The 24457-nt window shown below is 29.5% G+C and overlaps 1 protein-coding gene across 1 annotated transcript in view; it reads left to right on the top strand.

Annotated features, from left to right (window-relative positions):
- Window positions 1-23714, top strand: part of LOC129909934 (mucin-5AC) — a 43088-nt gene extending 19374 nt beyond the window's left edge. Inside the window, exons 2-6 of the mRNA XM_055987106.1 lie at window positions 13420-13549; window positions 14281-14395; window positions 20572-20732; window positions 21003-21142; window positions 21274-23714. Coding sequence (XP_055843081.1) covers window positions 13420-13549; window positions 14281-14395; window positions 20572-20732; window positions 21003-21142; window positions 21274-23085 — 2358 coding nt within the window. The 3' untranslated portion in view covers window positions 23086-23714. The remainder of the gene's footprint in view (window positions 1-13419; window positions 13550-14280; window positions 14396-20571; window positions 20733-21002; window positions 21143-21273) is intronic.
- The last annotated feature ends 743 nt before the right edge of the window (window positions 23715-24457 follow it).

Raw genomic sequence — 24457 nt, 5'->3', positions numbered from 1 at the left:
AGAATCATTACGTACACCTGTTTTCGAGAAAATAGCAAACATTTTAAAAAATTGTATCCTAGGTACATATATCTTCTAAGCGAGTAATAAAAAAAAACAAACAAAAAAAAAAAAACTTTCAGAATTCTCTAAAAATCATCTGTAGGTACCATATTTGAAAAAAAAAATCCGCGCACTTGTTTAGGATATAAAAAAAGTGTACAGACCCACTTTTTCGGACTTCTTTTTGTAGAAAAAAAATCGAGGTTTTAATCAAAACCAACATTACGATGATGGAGAAGATCAAAAAAGTGGTTTTCGTCATGCCGTCCGTCGGTCTGTGCGTGTGTGAGTCTGAGCGTCCATCTGTACATCGAGCTAGGGCCTAAACGGATGGATGGATTTGTTTGAAACTTGGTACAGATGATTTTTACGTAATTCCCTAGACCCTTTTTTTTAATATCTCCATTTTAACGCATACCTCCCATATAACGTTTTCGAGGAATTGCAAATTTCTCGAAAACGGCTCTAACGATTTCGATCAAATTTGGTGTGCGGAATACTCTTATTGATTCTAACAAAACTGCGTTTTTAGTTTTTCTTAAAAATGCGGAGAACGGAAATATGGCGTTGCCGTTTTTCAAAAATTGACATATTTTTTAAGTTCATATATTTCATCAAAGCATTAGTTATTTTATTTAAAATTTACAGAGATCATTAAGTATAAAATGTTAAAAAAAAAATATTTTTAAAAACATTTTTGAAAAAAAAAATTTTTAGTTTAATTTTCAAACTTTTGATTTTTTTTCTACAAAATCTTAAATTTCCAATAGATATTTAAGATAAAGATACTGTGAACTACAAGAGCAAGTACGTGCGACCCAGTCGTGCATTTTATTTTTAAAAGTTCGATTATAAAAAAGTATGAGAGTGTTCAAAAATTCTTAAAAAAAAAAATATATTCATACATACATATATGTAGGTACCTATGTGTTTGTTTAAAATTCTTATAATTTTTCTTCGATATTTTCAATGAACCGTTTTGCGCCCTTCGTGCAAGTACACAAAAATAATAAAACGAAAATAAATAAAAACTTCAACAATAGATAAACTCGGTCAAATTATATCACATGACAAAAAAAAAAAAAAAAAAAACAAGAAACGTCTCCATCACAACAATAACATTTATTTACTCGATGTCAACTTGAATTCCAAAAGGATTTTGTTGAAGTAAACAAAACATTCCAAACCGGGAAAAACTCCCCTTGTTGAAGTATATGTATAAGATTGATATTTCATTGAACCCTATCAACGGTTACCAAAGGATAACAAAAACTAAATACCTTCATGAGTTTCAGAACCTCCCCCAGTTCAACCCACCCAAAAAAAAAAAAACAGGAAAAAAATAGTCATCGTCTTTTTGGCACATAATTTAATCGAAAACATCACGTATGTTCCAAAAGTGGTAGAGAACCAAAGGGAGAGAAAATGGTGGTTGAAAGTATCTTCATTAATCATTAGATTCTGAAGGGTTTACGTGGGGGGTTGACTAAAAAAGAAAATTCAGTTGATAAGAGGTGTGAGAAGAGCCAGCTATCAGTGAGAATTAGAAGAAGACGAAAAAAAAGAAATAAATAAAAGGACAAAATGAACTTCCAACTCCGGCCTTGACAAGAATGTTGATTTATTTCGAGAAAAAAATAATCATAGGGATTATTCATTTATACCAATACCAAGGTATATACAAAAGCTCCTTATAACAAGGCGATTGAATATAAAATACATACAAACTCTCAGACAATATACTATAATATTGGATGAGCCTGAAATATTATACAACACAACATTCAGCTCAACTGATCGATGTATTTATATATTAACGTTACAGTTGTTGTTGTTGTTCAGTTTTCGAGTGGAGTCATGTTATTGGGGGTTTTGTACGATTAGGATACAAATAATTGGGGACTAAGTTCGAGTTGAATCATTGCCAGGGCGTAATGTGTCATGTTTTATTTGCCTTATGAATTTCTCTCTCTCTCTCTCTGAGAAAAAAAAAATATAGCTGAAAAGAAACAATTCTCTTGTGATGATAATAAAAAAGGATTTCGATATGAAACGGGGGATTTCTCGTGTAAGAAATAAATGAAACTCATTTGTGATGCTGTTTTTCTTTATCTTCTCTTTTTTTTTGTGTGTGTGTCTTAGTTCTTTTATGTAATGTAACGATAAACGAACATAGAGACTAATTGAATCTTAACATGGTTTAGTGAAATGTTACTCAATAAATCATTTGTCTTTGTTTCTTTTATACTTGAACAACAACTAATCTTGTAACCACAGGATCTATCGTAGGGATTAGATTAATATTTGCTTTTATTGCACATTTTGATGATAAACATCTATTTTGACACCAACTACTTTAAAAAAACATGGCATTTAAGAACAAGCTTATTTTAAAGAAAATAAAAACTCAATAAAATATATACACATTAGGGCGTTCGTTGTTTAGGTTTTTTTTCGAGAATAAAGTTACTAAGTGGAAAAACTGTTTCTTAATAATAAAAAACAAATCCTCTAATTTTTTCAGATTTTTATTTTCACACTTAAACCATGCATGCCCTGACTTAAGCCCTGGTCCTAGAAAAATGGTTTATACCTTTCTGAAAACGTTGTTTACTGTAGACAAGAACCTCATCAAAAAATTTTGATTTAAGTCTATATCTATGGCTTCATAAGTCAACACATACCTATTTCAAATGATAAAAAAAACTTTAACCCTCTTGGGGCGCCGTCAAAAAAAAAAATCTGAAAAAATTAGAGGATTTTTTTTTATTATTTAGAAACAGTTTTTCTACTTAGGAACTTGATTCAAAAATAACGAACGCCCTAATACACATACTAAATACTGATTTAGAATCCGTCGAAATTTTACTTACATTTAACATCAAATTTGGTATTTACCTGTACCTGTCATATAAATATTGGAACAGTTTAATTTTCTTGAAAACGGCTTTAAGGATTTTCTTATAAAAAAATCAAATATTAGTTTTCAGACAAGTTCTTTCTTTAAATGAACACAAAAAAAAGTGTCATGTACCAGGAACCAGACCTTTTCTTTGCCGCTGAATCCGAATTTCAAGTCCGTTTTGCCCGGTCACCTTCCAGTTTTGAGAAAAATGCAAAAAAGGCAAAAAAAACTTACTTTTTTTGAGTTCAAAAACATATAGAAAGATAGGTCTGGTTCCTGGTACATGACACTTTTTTTTGTGTCCCGGTGTTATTAACGGGTACCTGTTATATAGCAGTTCTTTTTCAAATCGGATTTTCTCCAAAACCATTTATTCAATCTTAACGAGATTTTTATATTTTATTTATATTATTATATTTAAATACATTTTTGATTTTTAAAAAAGTTTAAAAAAATATTTTTTTTGAAAAATCAAATTTTCGAAAACATTTCATTAATTCTTTCTCAAATTTTGGTTTTAAGTGCTGATTAGTAATTTCTTCAAGGTAGCATATACCAACCAATTTTATTATAAGTTTTTTTTTAATTATTTATTTATAAAAAAAATTGTTTTTTAAAAAAGATTTTTAATGCATTTTACCTAGAAAAAAGTCTTAAAAATTTGAGCAACTTGAACTCTAAGAGCAATCGCATGAAGCAATATTTAATAGCATAAAATCAATTTTTTTTTTGCTTTATTTTTTCCCCAAAATTATATATCATAAAAAAAATATACATATCTATGATATGTATTTTTTAGTGTTAACATAACTGATATTATTTTTTGAATAAAATTCCTGCTTCCGATTTCTGAAAAACATTTCTGAAAAACACAACATATTGAAGTGTGCTAAGTTAGTCCCCCTTTTTTTATTTTTGAAAAATTTTCAAAGCGGGTTTTAGAGCAAAAAACCGTTTTTGACCTAGCCCCTCCCTTTTTTCGAAAATTTAATTTTAAGTTGCTCCGAGTTTTAAAAATTCTTCCTAACAATGTTCCAAATTTTTAGATCCCTGAGTTCAATATTTCGAAAGTATGGGACGGAAAACCAAAAATATCAAGCTCCCCTTTTTTTCGATTATCCAAGTTTTTATATTTTTTTTTTCAAATTCGAAAAAGAGATCTCATCATTATTCAAAAAAAAAAAAATTGAGATACTTTTAACTAAAATAATTTTTTTTTTTTCAAAAAACCTCAAAAAAGATAATTTTTCTTTTCTTTTCTATTTTTTTTTTTTTTTTTTGCAATTTTGTGTTAAAAAAAAACAGGTTTCAAAAAACATTTCTTACCATTTTTCAAATTTTGTATTATTAAATTCTTTGTTTAACAATACTATGTATGGGAAATGCAGTTTTCGTTGTTTAAAAAACATTTTTTGATTCGTTTTTTACATTTTCTAAAAAAATTAATTAAAAAATTAAAAGCAAATTTTTGTTCTATGAATGTTAAAATTCAAAAACGTACGACTTAGTCGTCGTGCAGCCTCGTTGTTGACCTAGTTTTGATTCGATTCCTATAGGTGCCAAGCTTTTTTTTTATTTTTCATAAGAAAATTAATTTATTAATAAAATATTTTTTCGTCACAAGTATCCTTGTTATGTTCTTGTTCATGTTAATTTGGAAACTATTTGACTTGTTTTTTATTTTTTTAACTAATGAACTCAATAGTTAGTTCAAAATAATTTTTCAAAGTTGCATAAATGTTAAATGAAAAATAGCTAAATTAACACATAATGTTTTTACCTTCCTCCAAAGAACTAACAATCAAATTTCAAATTCTTTCTCAAGGCAACACAAATTCTAAAATTTTAAAATATTCTACTCTAGCTTTCTAACTTTTTAATGAAGTAACTGTTTTTCCATGCCCAGGTAGAAAGATAGGTAGGTACTCATAGTTGCATAGTAAAAGTTGTTTCACTTCAAACTATACAACACTAATATAATTAAGAACTTTTCAAATAATAAACTAGGGCTCGTGAGATTCTACACTACTACAAACCATACATTTTCAACTTCCGAAAAAGGAGGGGACATCATTTATGTATGCAGATAAGATAGTGTTGTACATTATTTTTTCATGTTGTATGCTGCTGCAAATACATACACTTTCTATAATAAAACAACTTTCACATCACATCATCCTGAATGTATAGGAGTTGGTTGGTTGTAGGATAAAATTTTTAACGTGTCAGAGAATGAATCGGAAGTTGTCGTTGTCGTTTGTATAGAAACTATTACATAACAAGAGGTATGTCGTAATTGCATTTCCTTCCTGTCCTTACACAGCTTTGCACAGTATTGCACAGTGACCTTCCATTTACTTTGTATGAGTTAATTTTGTTTCTCTTGTTTTTCAACTTGTATGACCAGCTGACTTCATCTCCGTAACAAGTTGATGTGAAAACAGTGATGCATTTGTTAAAACTCAGTAAAGGCTAAGGCGCTTAGGGGCTTTTTAACAGTGAGATTATTTTTGGTGCTCAAATTTTTTTTTTTTTTTTGAAAACACAGTTTCATAATGTTTTCATATCCTTATTATTTTGAAAATAAAAAAGGTGTCGGATGTTTTCGGAGTTCATCTCATTTTCAACTATTGAAAAACTAAAAAAGAGAAAAGCTACACAAAATATGTAGGTTTACTCTTTGTAAATCCAACCCTGTCCTATGAAGCATAGAGATTCACAGGCATTCCAAAAATATTTTCCTGGCAAAGTGACTTGTCCGGATGTAACGAATAGTGTATTCTTGTTATCAATGCTGTAGTTATAGTAATTCTAATATCTATTACTGTTTCTTACTTTACTGTAAATCTTGAGTTTGACACATAAAACGTAGAATGTGCTTGTGCAAGTATTCCATAATACATGGAAATTTCTAAGAACATGCTACAAAATAATATTTTTGTTTCTTTCCCTTAAACTGTGAAGATAATATTATTGGATTTTTTTTACACAAAAAAATAGTTAGTTATTTTTTTCCTTAGTTACCTCATTATGACACTTCTCAGTTTCGAGAAAATCCTTTAAGAGCTACTATATACTTCATTCAATAAATTAAATCCTGAAATTAATACTTTTTTTTTAATTTTTACTTTGCTGTCTCAACTTTAGAAAATCTGAAAATAAAATATTAAAGGTTTTTTTATATGCTCCTGAAAACAACAAGAATAAATACGCGGAACACTAATTTAAAAAAAAAAATGTTTAACACGAAGTGAGCATTATTTTATTCATTATGTGAATGTAAATTTAGGTGACTGTGGTGTATGAGTAACATTTGTTTCTATAGAAAAACTTAAACAGTCAATGGCTAACTTTGGGGGTGACTTTCCAATAAATTTTCTTTTAAAATAATTATACCTATGTATAGGTAACAAGAAAAACAAATCTGGGATCTAGAGTGAAGCTACTTTTGATGACGTTTTCAATCATGGCGTAATCGCCAGGGTGGATGAAGTGGCGGAATATTCTGCTATCTTCTGTGATCGAAAAATGCTCCCTACACTGAGGGAAAATACGCAATGAAATATGTTCAACAACGTTGAAACAACGTTAGAAATTGTTTTATTTTTGTCAGATTTTAGCTTTTGTTGCATATTATCACAATTATTTAAAAACAGGGAGATTGCACTATGGTAAAGCATTCGCCTTTTTTAACGGCAAACCAAACTTCAAACAAAAGATGTTCTACTTTGATTTTAAAATGTTCATCTTCATTAATTTGTTTTTCCCCTCAGTGTAGGCTGAAACAAAAGCTCTACACTGCGGTAGTGCGTCCAGCACTCACATACGTTTCACGGTTAAACCATTCCCGGTTAGTTTTGCGTTTTCGCAACGTCATGTTTGAAGACTTCTGGAACATTATTGATCATAGATTAAAATAAACTAAAAAGTGATTTTGAGAGATAGTTAAATTATCTAATCGACCTGTTTTTGGATTTTTTTGCGAAAAAATTTTTTCGTGCTTTTTAGGACCTTAAAAATTCGAGCTCTAGTAAAATTTGAAGTAGGATTTTCGAATGCATTTTGTCATCTTATTTTGAACAATTTTTCAATATACAGTGTATATTTTTTTAACTGTATTAATTTTTGTTCGAAAATTTAATTTTTAATGAAAATCAGCTGGAAATTTGCGAATCTAAAATGTTTGCAATGAAGGAAGTGGTAAAAACTGTATTTTGTCCCCCAATCTAGGAATCCAGGTATTGTGAAAAAACTAAGTAGGTATACCTACAGTTTTTCTATATTTAATTAGCTCTAATCTAAATGATGCATCTAGATCCTGAGAAAACTATTTTTAATTTTTGTTTTTATGTAAGTTTAACAATGTAATTGAAATATAAAAAATTGTAAAATTTTTCAGAACAAATATCATTAGTTTGGCAGATACATGTACCTATGTATGTCATGTTATTTTTGCCTTCTGATATATAATTAGTTTCAAAGTTTCAAAACACAAAATATACATAGCTTAAAACGGTCTCCGAATTCGAAAAAAAAAACGGGGAAAAAATGCTGTACTCTGAGATTTAGTCCATAAAAACTACGCCCAATTTGGTGCTTGAGCAAAATAACAAATATTTTCAAAAAGAACAAATAATCCTCTGTTTAGAACTGTAAAGAAATCTGAAATTGACTGAGTAAAAATTCGTTGAAATGTGTAAACATTGAAAAAACGGTTTTTTGACGATAACTTGAAATTTTGAAGATCTATTAAAAATTTCAAGTGCCGAAATTTGATGTACTCAGTAATACCTAAAACCTCTTCTAGGTCACTTCCAAAGTAATTAACATGATTTTTATTTTGTAACACAGTGTAATTATACAAATTATTTTTAATACCTTTCATGTTAATTTTTGGTGAACTATTTTTCGAACATCAAATTTGACGGTTTTTACTTTTGAACGTCAATATATTAAGTTGTACATTTTTGTTTGTGTAGGTGACTTGTATAAATTTTTAGTATTTATCGATTCCAATTTCAAACTTATTTCTATGACTTATCGCTAAGAAAATAGCTTTTTGACCTTTTTTCTAAATTTACCCTACTCAAATTTCAACTTTTTTTTTAAATTGAAAAAATATTCTTTTTACACATTTGAGACTTACAGACTGTCTGTCTTTCTTTATAAAGAGCTACAGCCTAAACGGATGGACCGATTAATGTCAAACTTGGTATGTAGAGTTATTTGGCGACTCTCCAGAGGGGTTTTTGGAATTAATTTTTTTGGACCAAAAATAACGGTACTTGCCATATTTAGTAAAGTTGAAATTGCTCAAAAACGGCTCCAACGATTTTGTTTAAAAAATTCAAATGTAAGTTTTAAGCTTAGATCTATCTTTCGAAGAAAAAATATTTTTTTAAAAATCATTATTAACGGTACCTGCCATAGAACCACTTTTTTCAAATCCGATTATCTCCGAAATTGCTTATTCGATTTCAACGAAACTTTTTGTGAAAAAGCATTTCTATGATCTTAATATAAACTAAAAATAAGATTTAAAAAAAAAAATAATTTTTGAATTTTTTTTTGAAAAATCAAATTTTCGAAAACGGAACGTTGAATTTTTTTGAAATTTTGTTTTCAGATGTTGATTAGTGATTTCTTCAAAATGGCATACCAATTTTATTTTAAAACTTTTTTTCCAAAAAATTATTTATAAAAAATTAGTTTTTTAAAAAACGGCTCTAACGATTTTGAAAATTTTTTTTTCTAAAAATGCATGTTAATATATCAATCAGATTTTATTTTATTTTTTCTTAAACGAATTTTATTTTTTTTTTCCAAATTTCTATATAAAAAGTCTTAAAAATTTAAGCAACTTTAACTCTAAGAGCAAGTTCGTACGAAAAACTAGGAGCTCATGTTTGATGAGTACGTTTTAGAGATGCCAAGCTATCCATTTTTTATGTTAGAACTTATAAAACATAATCGATTTTTTGAACCACAGTAATAAAAATCTTTTCACGACGGTGCATCCTCTACATGCACAGGGCACTCAGTTTTTTTTTTTATAAGCAATCAAGAGGTCAATCAAATTTAGCGCAATTTTCAATATAAATTAACTTTATTTACTTTAAGTTATTTATTTGTAGGTATTATTCTTGCTGCTCTTGCAGCATTAAGATGAAGACGAAAGATCCCTTCCTTTTTATAAAAAAATGTATTAAAAAGTTTTAATGTATTTTCTGGGAAGGCTCGCTTCAAATGAAATGAAAACAACAAAATATAATGAAATAAAATACCAATTTTCCAAAAAAGTTCAAACAAAAGTTTACTTCAATTTGAAGAAGATTGTCAGAATCATCAAAAAATTAGGAATCAAAGGTCTATCAAAACTTTGTAATTGTCAATTTTCTACAAAAAAAAAAAAAATTAAATATATATTTCATGTGAACTGGAAAACCCCATTCATCTACGTCAATCAGCTTGTCCTTACACAATAAAATATAACAAAAAAAAAAAAACAGCAAATAAAATAAAAAACGTATTAAAACTCACAAATGAAGTGCAAAGCAAAAGGACACAACAAAAAAGAACATCCCTCCAAGCTAATTGGCTTTGCTATTCAAGCAAAAGCAACCACCTTTAAACTTCAATCACGTAGAAAGTGGTCCAAGCGAGGAGTTCGTTCTGAAAACTAAAAGCTGAAAACCTTATATATCGCAACGTTTTTTTTTTTTTTATTGTTCTCTAGAAGTTCTTTTGTGTGTGAAGCCAATCTCCTTTTTTTTCGAGTAAAAAACTTTGTGTTTTGTTCAACACTTTTTTTGTTTAATTCACTTGAAAATGAAAAAAAAAAAAGAGGAATGTTGATTGCTCATACATAAACTGTAGAACAGCACCAAGCTCATTCAAAGTTCATTCAAGCCAAAACGGATGTAGGTAGAACTCAAGAACTCGGTGTGTGCGGCGGCAACGGGCGCTGCTGATGAAAAAGCTTGAGGATAAAACACAAAAGGGGGTTAACATTTCATTGAAGCTATTTTCTCTTTTATTTGAATTACACATAGGTAAAGGCTACGTAATGGATTCGTAAAAAAAGTGTAGGTTTAAATTTTATGAAACGTGGAAATGTCAGTTTTAATGAATTCACTTAAGCTTTATAAAAGCCTGAGAGATTTTATTTTTAATTTTTTTTATTTTTCGATAAAAGAGCAATTCCTTACGACACAGACCGTTGACTTAATTTATTTTTTAATGAAATTGTTCTTTCGTTGAAGTAAAGTGCTATATAGAAGGTAAGAGTGTAATGGTCCAGCGATGCCTGCTTTAGATTTTAAGGATAATTAGGATGAATGAAAAAGTTGTATGCTTTTGTTAAAAAAAAAGTAGTAGTTCCCCAGAATAATGAAGCCACTTGTGTTGTGTTGGAGAAAAGAAGTACCTACAAAAGAGTGATGGGGAGTGATGGTGGTGTTTCATTGTAGTTTTTTTTTTTTTTTGTTCTGCTTTATTATATTATGTATGTTGAACCTGGACTTTCGTTCTATATTGATATGATGAAAGCAAAGTGGATATATGAGTAGAGTACCCTCCTACCTATAGTAGATTATAAAAAATTAATTGGCACTGGAGTTTTTTGCATTTTTCATCCATGGAATGACTCGAGAACAGCAAAAAGCTTTGATTAACTATTTTTGAGTTTTTATTTTAACTTTTCTTGTTCTCACAATAATTGAATTAAAACAAATTGAGGAAATACTACTTGTTTGGTAATGAAATTGACCTAAAAAATTTATTTAGAACAAAGGATCGGGTAAAAATAGGTATTTGAAGTTTTTTTTTTGTTTTAATTAACAAAAACTAAACTTTTTAAGCGGTTTCACGGATGCAAAGTTTTGAAAACTAAACCTTAACAATTCTCAGAAACCAACAAAAAGAATAAACATTAATTGTCTTCTTTTATTATTTTGTTTTAATTATTTTAATATTGATTATAAAATCTGCAAATATTTTGTTTATTAATGTTTGAACAAAAACTTGAAATAGATTTGTAGATTCTGTACACAATACCCTATTTTTTTTTTTTTTTTTCAAAAATAATAAAATTGATAAAACTGGTTTACAAGGGTTTTGTTGCCGAAACAAAAATATATTTTTCTGAAAGTTTTCGGTGTGCTGAACTCAAATCCGAAGTCAGAAACAACTAATCAGCTCCCGTTTTTGAGATATTACCGTTAGAAAATGCAAAAAAACGTTTTTTTGAGTTCTTCGGACCTTATTCTTTTGTATAAGAAAAATTGTTAGAGCATAATATTTAGTGAAGGTTTCTATAAGAACTGTTTTCCATTTTTCGATACCTGTTTAAATCTTTTCAATATCGTTTGTATTGCCCGAGATATCTTTAAATGAAGTAAGTCGGTTTGGATTCATTTCATAAAGGAGATAATGACGTTAAACAAAGTAAAAAAATAATGAAAATTATTTTTATTTTTAAAAATATGCGAAACGCATATGGAGTTGAGGTCACTTGAACTTTTTAATTTGATAACGACGTTATAAAATTTATAAAATATGGCAAACAACTGAGGATATCTCGGGCAGTAAAAAAGATATCGGAAAGATTTAAACAGATTTAAAAAGGTGGAAAATAGTTCTTATAAACACCATTACTAAAAATATTCTCAAACAATTTTTCGTATGTAAAAGAATAAGGCTTGAAAATATTGCATTTTCTAACGGTAATACACTAGCCCAAAAAATTAAGGGAACAACAAAAAAAATCGTCATTTTTTTAGTGATTTTCGATAGGCTGTATCTCAGTAAAAAATGATCGCATCATGACAAAATAAAAAGCATGTGAAAGCTCTATTCTTCTAGTTTTAGGATTAACTGTTAAAATATTTTCTTTTTTAACGGTAAAATAGCTAAACTGTTGGAAATGTTCAAAAACCAACATTTTTCAATTTTTTTTCGTTTTTACTGTTCTCCTAAGAAAGTGGGAAAATTGTTTCTTATAAAATGATTATTATTTTTAGAAAGGCTATTTATTTGGCTTTAAGATTCATTTTGTTTCAAACTTCTACGATTTTTTTTTAAACTGCAATATCAGTCATCAAACAAAAAACCATACTTTTGACAATATCTCAATAACGGATCACTGTACAGAACATTCAAGGACACTTTTAATTAAGTATTTTCCGGACTTACAGCGACAATTAAACTTTAAATCATATAAAAATATGACACGGCTCGACGTTTCGATAAGGTTGCACTTATCGTGGTCACGAGATGACAGTCATCTCGTGGCCACGATAAGTGCAACCTTATCGAAACGTCGAGCCGTGTCATATTTTTATATGATTTAAAGTTGATTTTAAATTGTCGCGGTAAGTCCGGAAAATACTTAATTAAAATGTGTATAAACCGCGAATATGAAAGTTTAAAATCAAAAATTCAAGGACACATTTAAAAACTTCATTCAATTTTCTGCTTTGTTAAACAAAATGTTTTCTTATTTTTGAGATTAATTTAGAAAAGCTATCAAAATAGGCATTTTTACGGTTTTTTAGAAAAATTACCGCTATTTTATTTCTATGGGCGATAAGATTAAACTGAGTCTTAATTATTGAATGATGAAATAAAACACCATATTTCTGCAGGTCTAAATGACTTACATCTTATAACTTTTTTTTATTGAAAAATATCCTTTAAATTTAAGATAAACCAAGGATAGAGAATTGCGTCTGGCAGAGGGTAGGCTGAAAAATATCTGGCTTAAACTTATATTTTCTAAACCAGGAATAGACATAGAATTTTAATTTGTTACCATCATACGGTTATACCCAACAGAAAATAAGCTATTAGGTTTTTTATTAGAAAAATGCATTTCAAAATGCTTCAAAGCGGTCTGGCGGGCCGAAAGCTGAAAAAAAACTTCTGGTACCCACAGTTTCGAAATAAGGGGATTTTTTATGATTTTTTGGTGTATAATTTATTCGGTTATACCAAAACGCCAAAAGTTGATTTTTTGCTGCACTTTGGATGCGTCTGGCAAGGGAAAGCTGAATTTGAATTTCGGTTATATCAAAACTGCCAAAATATGCTGCCGGCTCTCGGTCTATAACGTTCCGTGAATTGAATAGCTTTTCTACGAAAAAAAAATAATACTCCAAATGTAAAAACGTACCTGTTTGTTTTGGTACTAGATCAAACAAAAAGCTCCTATATTTATGCAAAATGAAGTCCTTGTCATATAGTAAGAAATGTCTCGTTATTCTTCGATGAACAAGTTTTAGTATTCATCTTGTCAGTCTGGTAATTCTCCTGCCATGAAACGTTTTTTAGAGGTTCTACCCTTTTGTACGTTTTTTCTATCAAAATGAATATTTTTTTTTACTTTTTTAAAAGGACTCTTTGTGATTCATATATATATCGGCCAAGTATAAGTGCACAATTGCCATACTAAAACATTATTTTTTTAATTTCAGGTAAATGTCAGTAACTCATGGACAATGCCACAAGAAGGACTCAATGTGTTTTATCGGTTTTTTAGAGACCGAATATCTTGGTTTGAAGCAGATGCTGTTTGTCAATTTCATCATGCATATTTAGTTACCGGTAAGTTAGAACCAAATGTATCTTATTCCCAAAGTCCAATTGAAATATCAAAAGTCAAAAACTACGATAGATAATTTAATTGGTCACTGTGGTGTATGTGCAACTTTTTTATTCTACTTGAGCAATTTTTTATATTTTTTTACCTTTATGTTCCTGATTTTAATTAGACAGACACACTTCATAGTAAAAATAGTAAATACAAGTTTCAACAAATTCGAAAATTTGCTAACATTATCTTGTTAATATCAGAATTTTTTGTCTGGGGATTTTTACTACAAAGTTTTCATAACTCCAAATGGATTTTCCGCATTATATCACTAAGACTTGTGCAAAACTACTCATTCTACTTTTTTAATTCATTCTCGGTTAAGTTGAATGTTAAATATAAATTTATTCTTATTTCTCTCTACCTTGTGTTCTACTTTTTTTAAGCTCATCTTCTTTAAAATAAAGCTTTTACTTACCTCCATTTATGAAGTACTTGGTAAACAATGTCCTCCTAGCTATTATTTTATATAAAAGTACACAACTCATGATGACATTTCAAAAATATTTTAAATTGAGTTTACTTTCCTTCTCACTTAACATGCAAGTTACATATTTTTACCTCTATACAACCCCACACAGCAGACCTTTCTTGTACTATATTTGCCACCACTTATACCTAAAAACCTTCCTACTTTGTAACAGTTATTTATTTTTATATATTTATTTTTTTACTTTTTTTCCAGTTGACAACAGTTTTCAATTTGATGCAACACGAGACCTTTTAAGGGAATTGGATGTGAACGACATTGTCTGGATTGGACTTATGAGACCGCAGAGTTCGGAACGTTTTATGTGGTCGTAAGTATCAAAAAAAAAAAAAACATAAATACAATTTATATTTTATTTTTCACTTTTTTTTTTCATTTCATTTCAATTTCATTGTTTTACTTTTCTTATTATTTTTTCTTATTATTTATAATCCAGTCAAATAAGGGCTTAACCTCGGAATGAATGTTAGTAGAATTTTTTTTTGCTCAATATCTTCCTTTTGCCATTCTATAATATATCTCAAAAGTCTAGAACAATCTCATGTCCGCTTGTCGCGATTTCAAGGTCAAATCGCGAAATGAAGATTTTCAAAATTAGCAAAAATAGGCTATGGTATTATATACACATATGATACATGATTTCAATGTATTTTTTAATGCTGATTCCAAAAAATCTAAAATCAAGATAATCTGATGTCTCTGGAAACAGTTATACCTGGTTTTCATCTTTCAACCCATATTATTTTAACAGTTGCTAACTTACTACCGAAAAACCCTTAAAAGTAATGGTAGCGGAATCATATTTTGCATGAGGGTTTTCATATCCATTATCATTAAGTATCAAAACAATGCAATGCAAAAAAACATTTATACATCTATGACAAAATGGTAGTTTTTGAGAAAAGGGGAAATTTTGGGATGTGCACTAAAAAACATCCTAGTACAATCTTCGAATTAGTGCTAATAGGCTAATTTTTTTGTTTCTATCTTTGTTTGGATATTCTATAACTTATGTCAAAAATCTAAAAAAATCTCATGTCCGCAAGTTCTAATTTTCCAGGTTAAACTAAGTTAGGTGCAGATTTAAAAAAAATAATAAGAAAACTTTAGATTCTTATGTGTATACCAACATAACCCATATCATTTCAAGGTATTTTTTAACACTGATTCCAACAAAACCCACAAACAAATCAATATGACCATCCCTGAAAAGTAATGTACCTTATTCATGTTGATCTGACACAAATATCTGAAGAGTAGTTTTTCAATTTTTTCAAATCTGCACCTTATCTTCAAACCAAGAAAATTAAGACTTGCGGACATGAGATTTTTTTTAGATTTTTGAGGGTAGTTAAAGAATATCCAAACAAAGATTAAAATGAAAAAATTAGCCTATTAGCACTTATTCCTAAGATGAACAAGAGTCTTCTTTAGTGCATATCCTAAAATTTGCCCCTCCATCAAAAAATACCATTATTTCGTAGGTATATATATTTTTTGTAATGGATTGTTTTGATTTTTAATAATGATGGATTCTAAAATCTTCACGCAAAATTTGGTTCATCTACCATAACTTTTAAGGGTTTTTCGGCAGTAAGTTTGCAACTGTTATAATAATATGAGTTGACAGATGAAAAGCAGGTATAACTTTTTCCAGAGACGTCAGATTGTCTTGATTTTAGATTTTTTGGAATCAGCATTAAAAAATACCTTGAAATCATGTATCATATGTGTATATAATACGATAGCCTATTTTTGCTAATTTTGAAAATCTCCATTTCGCGATTTGACCTTGAAATCGCGACAAGCGGACATGAGATTTTTCTAGACTTTTGAGATATGTTATAGAATGGCAAAAGGAAGATATTGAGCAAAAAAAATTTCTACTAACATTCATTCCGAGATTTACCCCTTTTTTCTCCTTATTTTACTGTATTATTATTTACTTTTCATGTTTTCAATTTTATATTTTAAGAATTTATTTTTCTTACCGAAGTAATTTGGTATTAGAATTGAAAGTCTATCAAAGAATATTATTGAATTCCCGGAAGTAATACATTTCTTCCAAGTATAAGAAAATGTCAATAAATAAGTATAGATTGAGTTCAAAAATGTATAATAATAGGATTTGAGAAGGGGAAAAAAAATTTTTTTTTTTTTTCATTCTCAGAAACTAGGTTTGTTCTTATATTTTTCTTTGGTAAAACAGTGAGAAGGATATAATTTGAAAATTGATTTGTTTGAAAAATGTTATGTGTATTTATAAATTGAATGGCAAAGTAAAATAAAAATAATGTTTCTTTTTTAAGAATGCCACGATCGTACTTTATTTAAATAAAAATAAAACATATTTTAAGGCATAAATATTGTGCAAACTGTTTGTTTGCAAAATAAAAAAAAAATAAAATATTTGTCCAAGAGAAATGTACTGGTTATTTGGAAGATATTCTAAACTTAGTTTTGAAAAAAATTATAAGTTTACTTTAAAAACCTACATATCGATACAAATGATTAAATTAGTTTTGAAAATAAGTTATTAAGATCATTTTTCAACATGCACTGGGATATGCTAAAAATCATTTGTACGGCTATTTATTGATACAAAATAAATGAAACTTGGCACATCTAAGGACTTGGCAAATTTTAAGACTTCCTCAAAATTTATTTTTCTTTTAATTCAGGATATAAATTAAAAATTTTGATAATTGATAGATTGTATTCGAAGAATATTTTTGTTTAATTTTAAAAGATTTTTAAATAAAAATATATAATTTGGTACGAATTGTGCATAGCAATAGTAACTGTATGAACTTAAAATTGTCCAACTCTTTTAAAAACATATGTAATAAATCTGATAAGAAAAAAAAACAAAATGTACGACTGGGTCGTAACTATTTGCTCTTATGTAAAAATATGCTTGAAAAAATCAAAATTTTTAAAGACCCAAAAAAAAAACTTTAAAAATTTGGTTATGTTGTAAAAATATCAATTTGAAATAAATGAATTTGATATTTAACAGAGATACCCATACTTTGTGTATCTCTGATATTTAAACTCAATGAAATTTGACTTCTTGACCTTTATGATCTGCAATATTATAAATGAAAAAGTTTATGTATGGTCAAATAGCCAAAATTGTAAAGAATTGTATTGAATTTTGTTATTTTTAATGCAGAAAATTTTTTATTTGCAATAAATTTTTTTTTTTTTCAATGCAAAATATTTTTAGTCGCAGCATAAATATTTTTTTTTTCAATGCTAATTTTTTTCATGTGCAATAACATTTTTTTTTTTTAAATGCAAAATATTTTTAGTTGCATAAATATTTTTTTCAATGCAAATATTCTTCAGTTGCAATTCAAATTTTTTTTAATGCAAATAATTTTCAGTTGTTTTTCAATTCAAATTTATTTTATTTGCAATAAATATTTAAAAAAAAATTAAAAATAAAACTTTGGTTTTAAACGAAGTATGCCATTTAATTATTTGTATATCAAAGAATTTTCAGAAAAACAATTTGAAAATCTTTAGAGCCGTTTTTTGGTGGGTGGGTTTTTTATATAAAATTTTCAAAAATTTTTCAAAAAAACAAAACAAAATGGAATTCAAAATAATTACCAGAGTACCAGAGTTACCAGAGTATTTTTGTACTAAACCGTTAATAACGAACCAAAAACTATTTAAATAAAAATTAATACATCTTTTGATATTGTAATGCTACTCTTAACTCCGAAAACGACAGTTGAACGAAAAAACGACCTAACGTAGGGTTTTGAACTTAAAATAAAATAAGATATAAAGAGAAAATTCAATTTTAATTCTGGTTACGCTATATCATTAAATACATTTTGGCAGTTATTTTGAAATCAGCGCACAAAATACATCAAAAGAACCATTGAATAATAATTTGAAAAGTCAAGTACTTAAACATAAATGAAACTTGGTTTTGAAATTACGAAAACATCCTTTTAAATGACCTAAAAAAAAACTATAACATTTAGTTTCTTGTATTATGACAAAGTAATAAAAAAAAAACTTTTTATTTTAAAATTTTTTTTTATACCCAAATAAGAATTTTCAATCATTTTTTAATACAAAGTTGGTATATTTTTCTTAAGATATTAGCCGTGTTTTATTGGTAACTCAGTACTTAGGTCAGTATAATTTTACACTGGAAACAACAACAAAAGATTGCTAAGGATAAACAAAAGTTTTTTATTTGTTGGTTTATAGAGAAAAATGTTTTTTACACTTATATATTTTTGACGCTCCAACAATAAGGACTGTTAATAAATAAATGAAAGTAATAAATTGTTGTTGATAACAGCATAAAATGTTTACACAGTAAAGTATTGAGTAATAATAAAACACGGCTATTGTTAATCGACACATAACAAAAAGTTTAAGAAAATCATTGAACCGTGTTCAAGAAAATTAAACTTTTCATTAAAAAAATTGAAATGTCCTATCCCAGGTTAGTAGCAGTTCAAAAAATATGTTTGTGTTTCGAAAGTGGCTACGACCTTCATGACACACAAAATTTAAACAAAATTTTTAGAGCCGTTTTTAACCCTCTACTGCATACGAAGCCAAATATGGTTTTGTCTGTTTGTATGCACTTTTCTCTTCTCTGTCACAAAAAAATGGTAAACATTAACTACAATCCTCTTCTTTGTGTTTCTGAGAACCCATAGAGATAGTTTTTTCGTGTGTCCGACACAAAATAAAGGTGTATTTTATGATCACAGGTGAGTCGATCAGTCGTGTGCAATGAAATCGAAAGTGTAGAATTTATTCATACTTTAAGTGTTAATTACTGCGTTTGTTTGGAAAGTAAAGTGGAATTAAAAATTTATTTTTGATCGATTCTGTTATTGTGTATGCTATGAACCAATTTTTATTGAAAAAAAATTATTGGCCTGGTCTTGGGAGCCATATTTGGCCTCATATGCATTAAGGGATTGTAAATCTACACATTTGTTAAATTTTTTTGTTGGAAAATTTTGTTCTTTACATTGTTATTTTGCTTGGAAACTATGTTTTATTTCAGGAATGGAGCCTCTTCGCTTTTATAGACATTTTTTTCATGTTAACCCTATTTCCAGCGGCGTAACCACAAAAATTTTAGGGGGAGGGGGCTCACCTATAATATTTTCCAACAATTGTATTACTTTTTAGTTTTTGTAAGATCTGGGAGTGGGTGAAAATGTTGGAGCAAGACTTACTTCAACAGTGGAAAGAATGTGAACCAGAAAAAATGTATATAACGGACAAAAACAAATTGCTTTTCTCGGTTCCATGTCTTAAAATGAGCCAAATTTGAATTAATTGTTAACCTTTTGTAATGCAATGTATTTATTTTATTTTATTTTGTTTTTAAATGATAAATATTTATCTTTTGATATTTTTAATTGTATTCTTTACATAATCTGAATAAATTAAATTAGCAAAATTTCTTACCCCTTAATGCATACGAAGCCAAATTTGGCTTATAAACAAATTATTTAAACAAATTAATTTAAACAAATTTTTTTAATGAAAACCGTTTTGAAACAACCCAAAGAACCCATGTAAAGCATTTTTAAATTTTTTCGTCGGCTAATATTAATTCATGCAGTAGAGGGTTAAGAAAAACCATCCCGTTTCTGCCTGAACCGCGTGTCTACACAGAAAATTTTTTTCTTAAAATAAATAAACATGTTTCTCAAAATTAAAAATATGAATTGAACAAAGGGAAATCAAGCTATGTTTAAGGAATATTGATTGAAATGTTTCTACACTTAAACCTTAAACTTTTGTAGAAACGGGACGAAATATGCTTTCCATATAAGTTATATGGCAAATGTCGAAATTTTTTTCGTTCAAAAAACTATTCAGTGGTTTCAGCTGTCGCTCCACATATTTTTTAGAAAAAAATTGTATTATTAGGTATAATTATTTTTTTTTTTTTTTTTTGAAAAATTATATATTTTTATTGCATGTATTCAAATTTAAGATAGGTTTAGGTATGCACTAAAAATACAAGATAATATCGAGCGCCTGTTGCATTTACTATGACAGTAGGTATGCTATATTCTTTTTTCAAGATAAAAATTCAGTATTTCATTAATATTACTGTTTCTGGTAAAAATGATTTAAAAAAAGTTGAAAAACCATTAACGCCACTATTGTTTATAAACGAAATGTTCACTTAACTATCTATTTTTATACCAGAAACAATTAACAAGCGGTCACGTTTTATTTTAATAATAGACCTAAAACAGATTCAAGTCCTCAGCCTGAAGTATAGCAAATCCGTTACCTCAATGTAAAGAAGACGTACAAACTTGTGTTTATATTCTTTTCGAAACTGCTTTTTTATTTAACAGTCTAAAAACAAATTTTATTCAAAAACATACATTTTGTTATAATTCCAAGCAACCATTTTTATAGATGTTCTTTTTCTAATGAAACTCATAATTTTTATATTTCCTTTTTTATTTATAGAAACTCCAAAGTTTTAGCTGCCAACACTGGATACTGGGCTGAATCTTTACCATTAATGGAGTCACCATTATGTGCTGTTATTGATCCAATTCGTGACTATCGTTGGCATGCTCTTAGATGTGGTGGCCCAGAGACAGCATCATTCCTCTGTGAAATGCCAGGTTAGCATAAAAAGTTTGTCAACCCTCTTAATGTAGACAGTGTGTATATTCCTGAAGTATACCATCATCATACTCCTCTCATTCACATAATATACATACTATTCTCGCATGATGATGATGCAAGAAACACACAAAAAAAAAAAAACCTCCTTTATGCTCTTGCATCACATCTCAATGAATTTCATTTTGCAAAAAGCTCTTAATATTGCATTACGTATTCATCAACCATCATGTCATCAATCTGCTTTTCTCCTTTCTCTCTTCTCGTAGTTCCTGCGTGGGCCGAGTCATGCATCCTAAAGGACTTACCCTCTTTAACTATGCAATACATGGCAGATACAGCTAGCATTGAATTAATTCGCAACTGTGGCGAGGAGGGACTCATAAGGCAGATATGCCGTGGCAAACAGGTATATAAAGCGCACTTTTTCATAATTTATTATCCTTTGCATTTTAAAAGGACCTCATTTCTGTGAGCTTTGCAGGAGTTTATTCATAAATTCAAAAACCTCTCTCTTTCTCTTTTTTTTATGTTTAACAGGACCGTGAAAAAATTATGCGCGAGCTAATTTGCCCTCGGGAACGTCTGGAATCAAAGAAGCTAAGTGACATCACCAACTCTCACTTCAAATCCTTGCAAATTATTCGTGGCATCTCTACCGACAACAATGAGAACAACGACATCGAAATGATTCCTGTGAAAATTCCCACCGACTCTACCGATGAACAACCACAAACCGAAAAAAACACTGTTCAAAAGCTCATTGAACAATTCAATGTTGACGAATTAATGCAGGCCGATCAACCATCCGGCCGTATTCCCGGAGAAATTCCCATGCCCGTCAAAAAGTCAGCTAAGAAAATTGTAGTTGCAATGCAACAAAAGAAACCTACACCTGCCCCCAAAAAGTCAAACAATCGAGGCAACCAAAAGGATACCGAACTCGATGATATGATGATGGCTGACCAACCCATTCCGGATGATGCATCGAATGAGGTCCTCGAACCACTGCCACACATCAAAAAAGTCCTTCCTCAAGACTTGATGAAAAAAATTCCAACCATTAAAAGTACAACAATTGTGGAACCCGCTACCACAACCACATCGACAACAGTGGCTGTGGAACACCATCGTGTAGATGAGACTTCGACCGCAATGCCAACGGCGGCAGCGGTCCACACATCATCTGAACCATCTGCATTGCTCGTCGACGGAACCACATCCGAGCTCATGTTCACATCCGGTGATCCTTCTACCTCCTCGCCAAGTCCATTAATGACCACAACCGTCAGCGGTATAGTTCCTGCCACTCAACCAGCTACCATTGGTCATCCGATGCACCCTCAACAGCAGCGGACCAATGTCATCACCGAGGAGGCAAATCATCCTCATGTTAAAGAAACAAATGATAATCATTTCATACCGCCAATGTTGCTGGTAAAGTCTCACTATGTGCCACCTTCAAAAGAACATCCTCATGTTGCATCCACATCAGACGAGAGTGATGTTGAAACCGCAGGAACTACAATTGAAAACTTACACCAATTGGAAGATTCAAGCGTGCAGCTTTCGAATGCAGACACCGTTGCACCACAAACAACAGAGGTGGTAACCATAAAAGTGCTAGACAAGGAATCACCTGCTACTGCTGCAAACTCATCGGAAATTCAATTACAGGTCACTACGACCGCTCGAGCTGAAATAACCACACAAGATGCTTCAATAGCTTTCCAGACCCAATCCCATACAATGAAACCTGCCACAACACCAGCATCAGAATCTGAATCTGAATCCGATTCGGAACCTGTGGCAACGACAACTTTTCCAGCCGAAAAAATTACGGAACTCGTTATACCGACAACCGGCAACGGCGGCGGCAGAGCAGCCAACTCTTTCCCCACTCAAACTCTTCCATCATCATCATCATCATCATCAGACTCAGTGCTGCATCAGAATGACGTGACTTCATCGTCGTCGCAGGCTCCTCTTGTCCACACCATCGATGATACACAAACAGAAGAAGGACTGATGGTAACAGAAAAAACAGCAGACCAACTACCACAACAATCAACACCATTTGTCGCCAGCAGCAGCAGCAGCAGTAACACTGGTGACAGCATGTCTCCCCCATTACCAGTTCTTCCCATCTCAACTTCCACTGAAAATTCCGGAATTATTTCTTTGACTACGGCAACCACAACTCTGGCCCAACAACAACAACAACAACATGATGAGCCCCATCCAACGAGAAACTTCCTTAACGAAGAAACCTACCCCCCATTTAAGCCAAACCGTAGACGCTCCCTCACCAAACCAGATACCCCGAGCTATTTCAAGAAGATTCTAGGATAATCATCTGGGATGTAAAAAGTTTCCGCACTTTCGTCCCTTCTTCGAGGCGAACGCAAACAGACAAACTATGTTGATTCCTTTTTTTGTTAAATTTTTTTTGTGTGTTGTTTTCATTGTTTGTGTCTGTGTGTGTGTAATATTGGAAAAAGGGGTGGAGGGGGTTCGAAGGGGTAGTAAGAATTTTATGTGAAAATTTGTCAACCTGCTTTTTATTACCTGCATAGCATTCATTCCTTCTGCATCCTTTCAACATTCTTCCTTTTCCTCTAATCCTCTGTTCCCCTGCTCACTCTGAAACAAGAACACAAAAAAAACTTAAACATAAACATCGTTCTTGATGGTGAAAAAGATGTCGAGCCACAAATGAGACACAGGGGGCAATATAAACCCCACAGGGTACAGTTAGAAAAGTTTTCTACTTTTCTGTGTGTGTTTTCCTTGTTTTTTTTTTTTTGTTTTCAAAAATTGTTTTTCATTTTATTACCTTTTTTCTTTCTTTCTTTTTCTGTTGTATATTTGGAAAAAAAAATAAGGAAGGAAGTTAGAGGACGATGATGTTAAAGGAAGTTAGTCCCGTTGCCAAAACAGAAAAAATGTATGACAACCAAAAAAAATAAAAATAAACAAAAGACACAAAAACTTGTAAACGGTGCATAGTTTGTTAAGATTTTTTTTTTTAATAAATACTTCATCAATATGGGCATGTTGTTGCCGGAGCTGCATAATTCTTTTTTTGTGCAAAATGAAAAAAAAAAAAAAATCTGATCAAACATTTTCTCAAAAATGATAAAAAAGAGGCAGAAATTCATTAAAAAAATAAATTTCAAAAGAGAAAATAAGAAAAGTTTTTATATAAAATTTAAAAACAAAATTAAAAAAAAAATAAATTAATTAAAATGAAAATATCAATTACAAAAAAAAAAATATTTACTTAACAGAAAATATTTTTAAGAAATTTTAAATTGTAAAAGTAGAACTGATAAAGCAGATTAAATAAAAAAAATTAAACAAAATAAATTAATTAAAAAAAATATAATAATTCTAAGAATGTATTGGTAGTTTGACAGAATTAATAACAAAAACAACAACACTTACACTTTGATTACGTTTTAAGAAATAAAAAGAGAACAAAATACAGTTATTGTGAATTTGATTAATTAATGTAATTAATTTATTTAATTATATAAAAAAAAAAAAATGAAAAACAAATCAATTTTAAATATGAAAAATGAAAAAAAAAAAAAACATTTACGAGAGACAAATTAAAAATAAAGAGACAACATTGCACAAAGTACGTAAATTTAAATTGAGAGTTTCATTTGGTTCAATTTCTTATTTCTTCTTCAGCTGAGTAAGACATTATTTCTTAATT

This window comes from Episyrphus balteatus, chromosome 2 (genome assembly GCF_945859705.1).
Source record: "Episyrphus balteatus chromosome 2, idEpiBalt1.1, whole genome shotgun sequence".
In the NCBI taxonomy this organism is placed as follows: Eukaryota; Metazoa; Arthropoda; class Insecta; order Diptera; family Syrphidae; genus Episyrphus; species Episyrphus balteatus.
The sequence above is the reverse complement of the archived record's forward strand: the minus strand, read 5'-3'. Positions and strand labels throughout refer to the sequence as shown.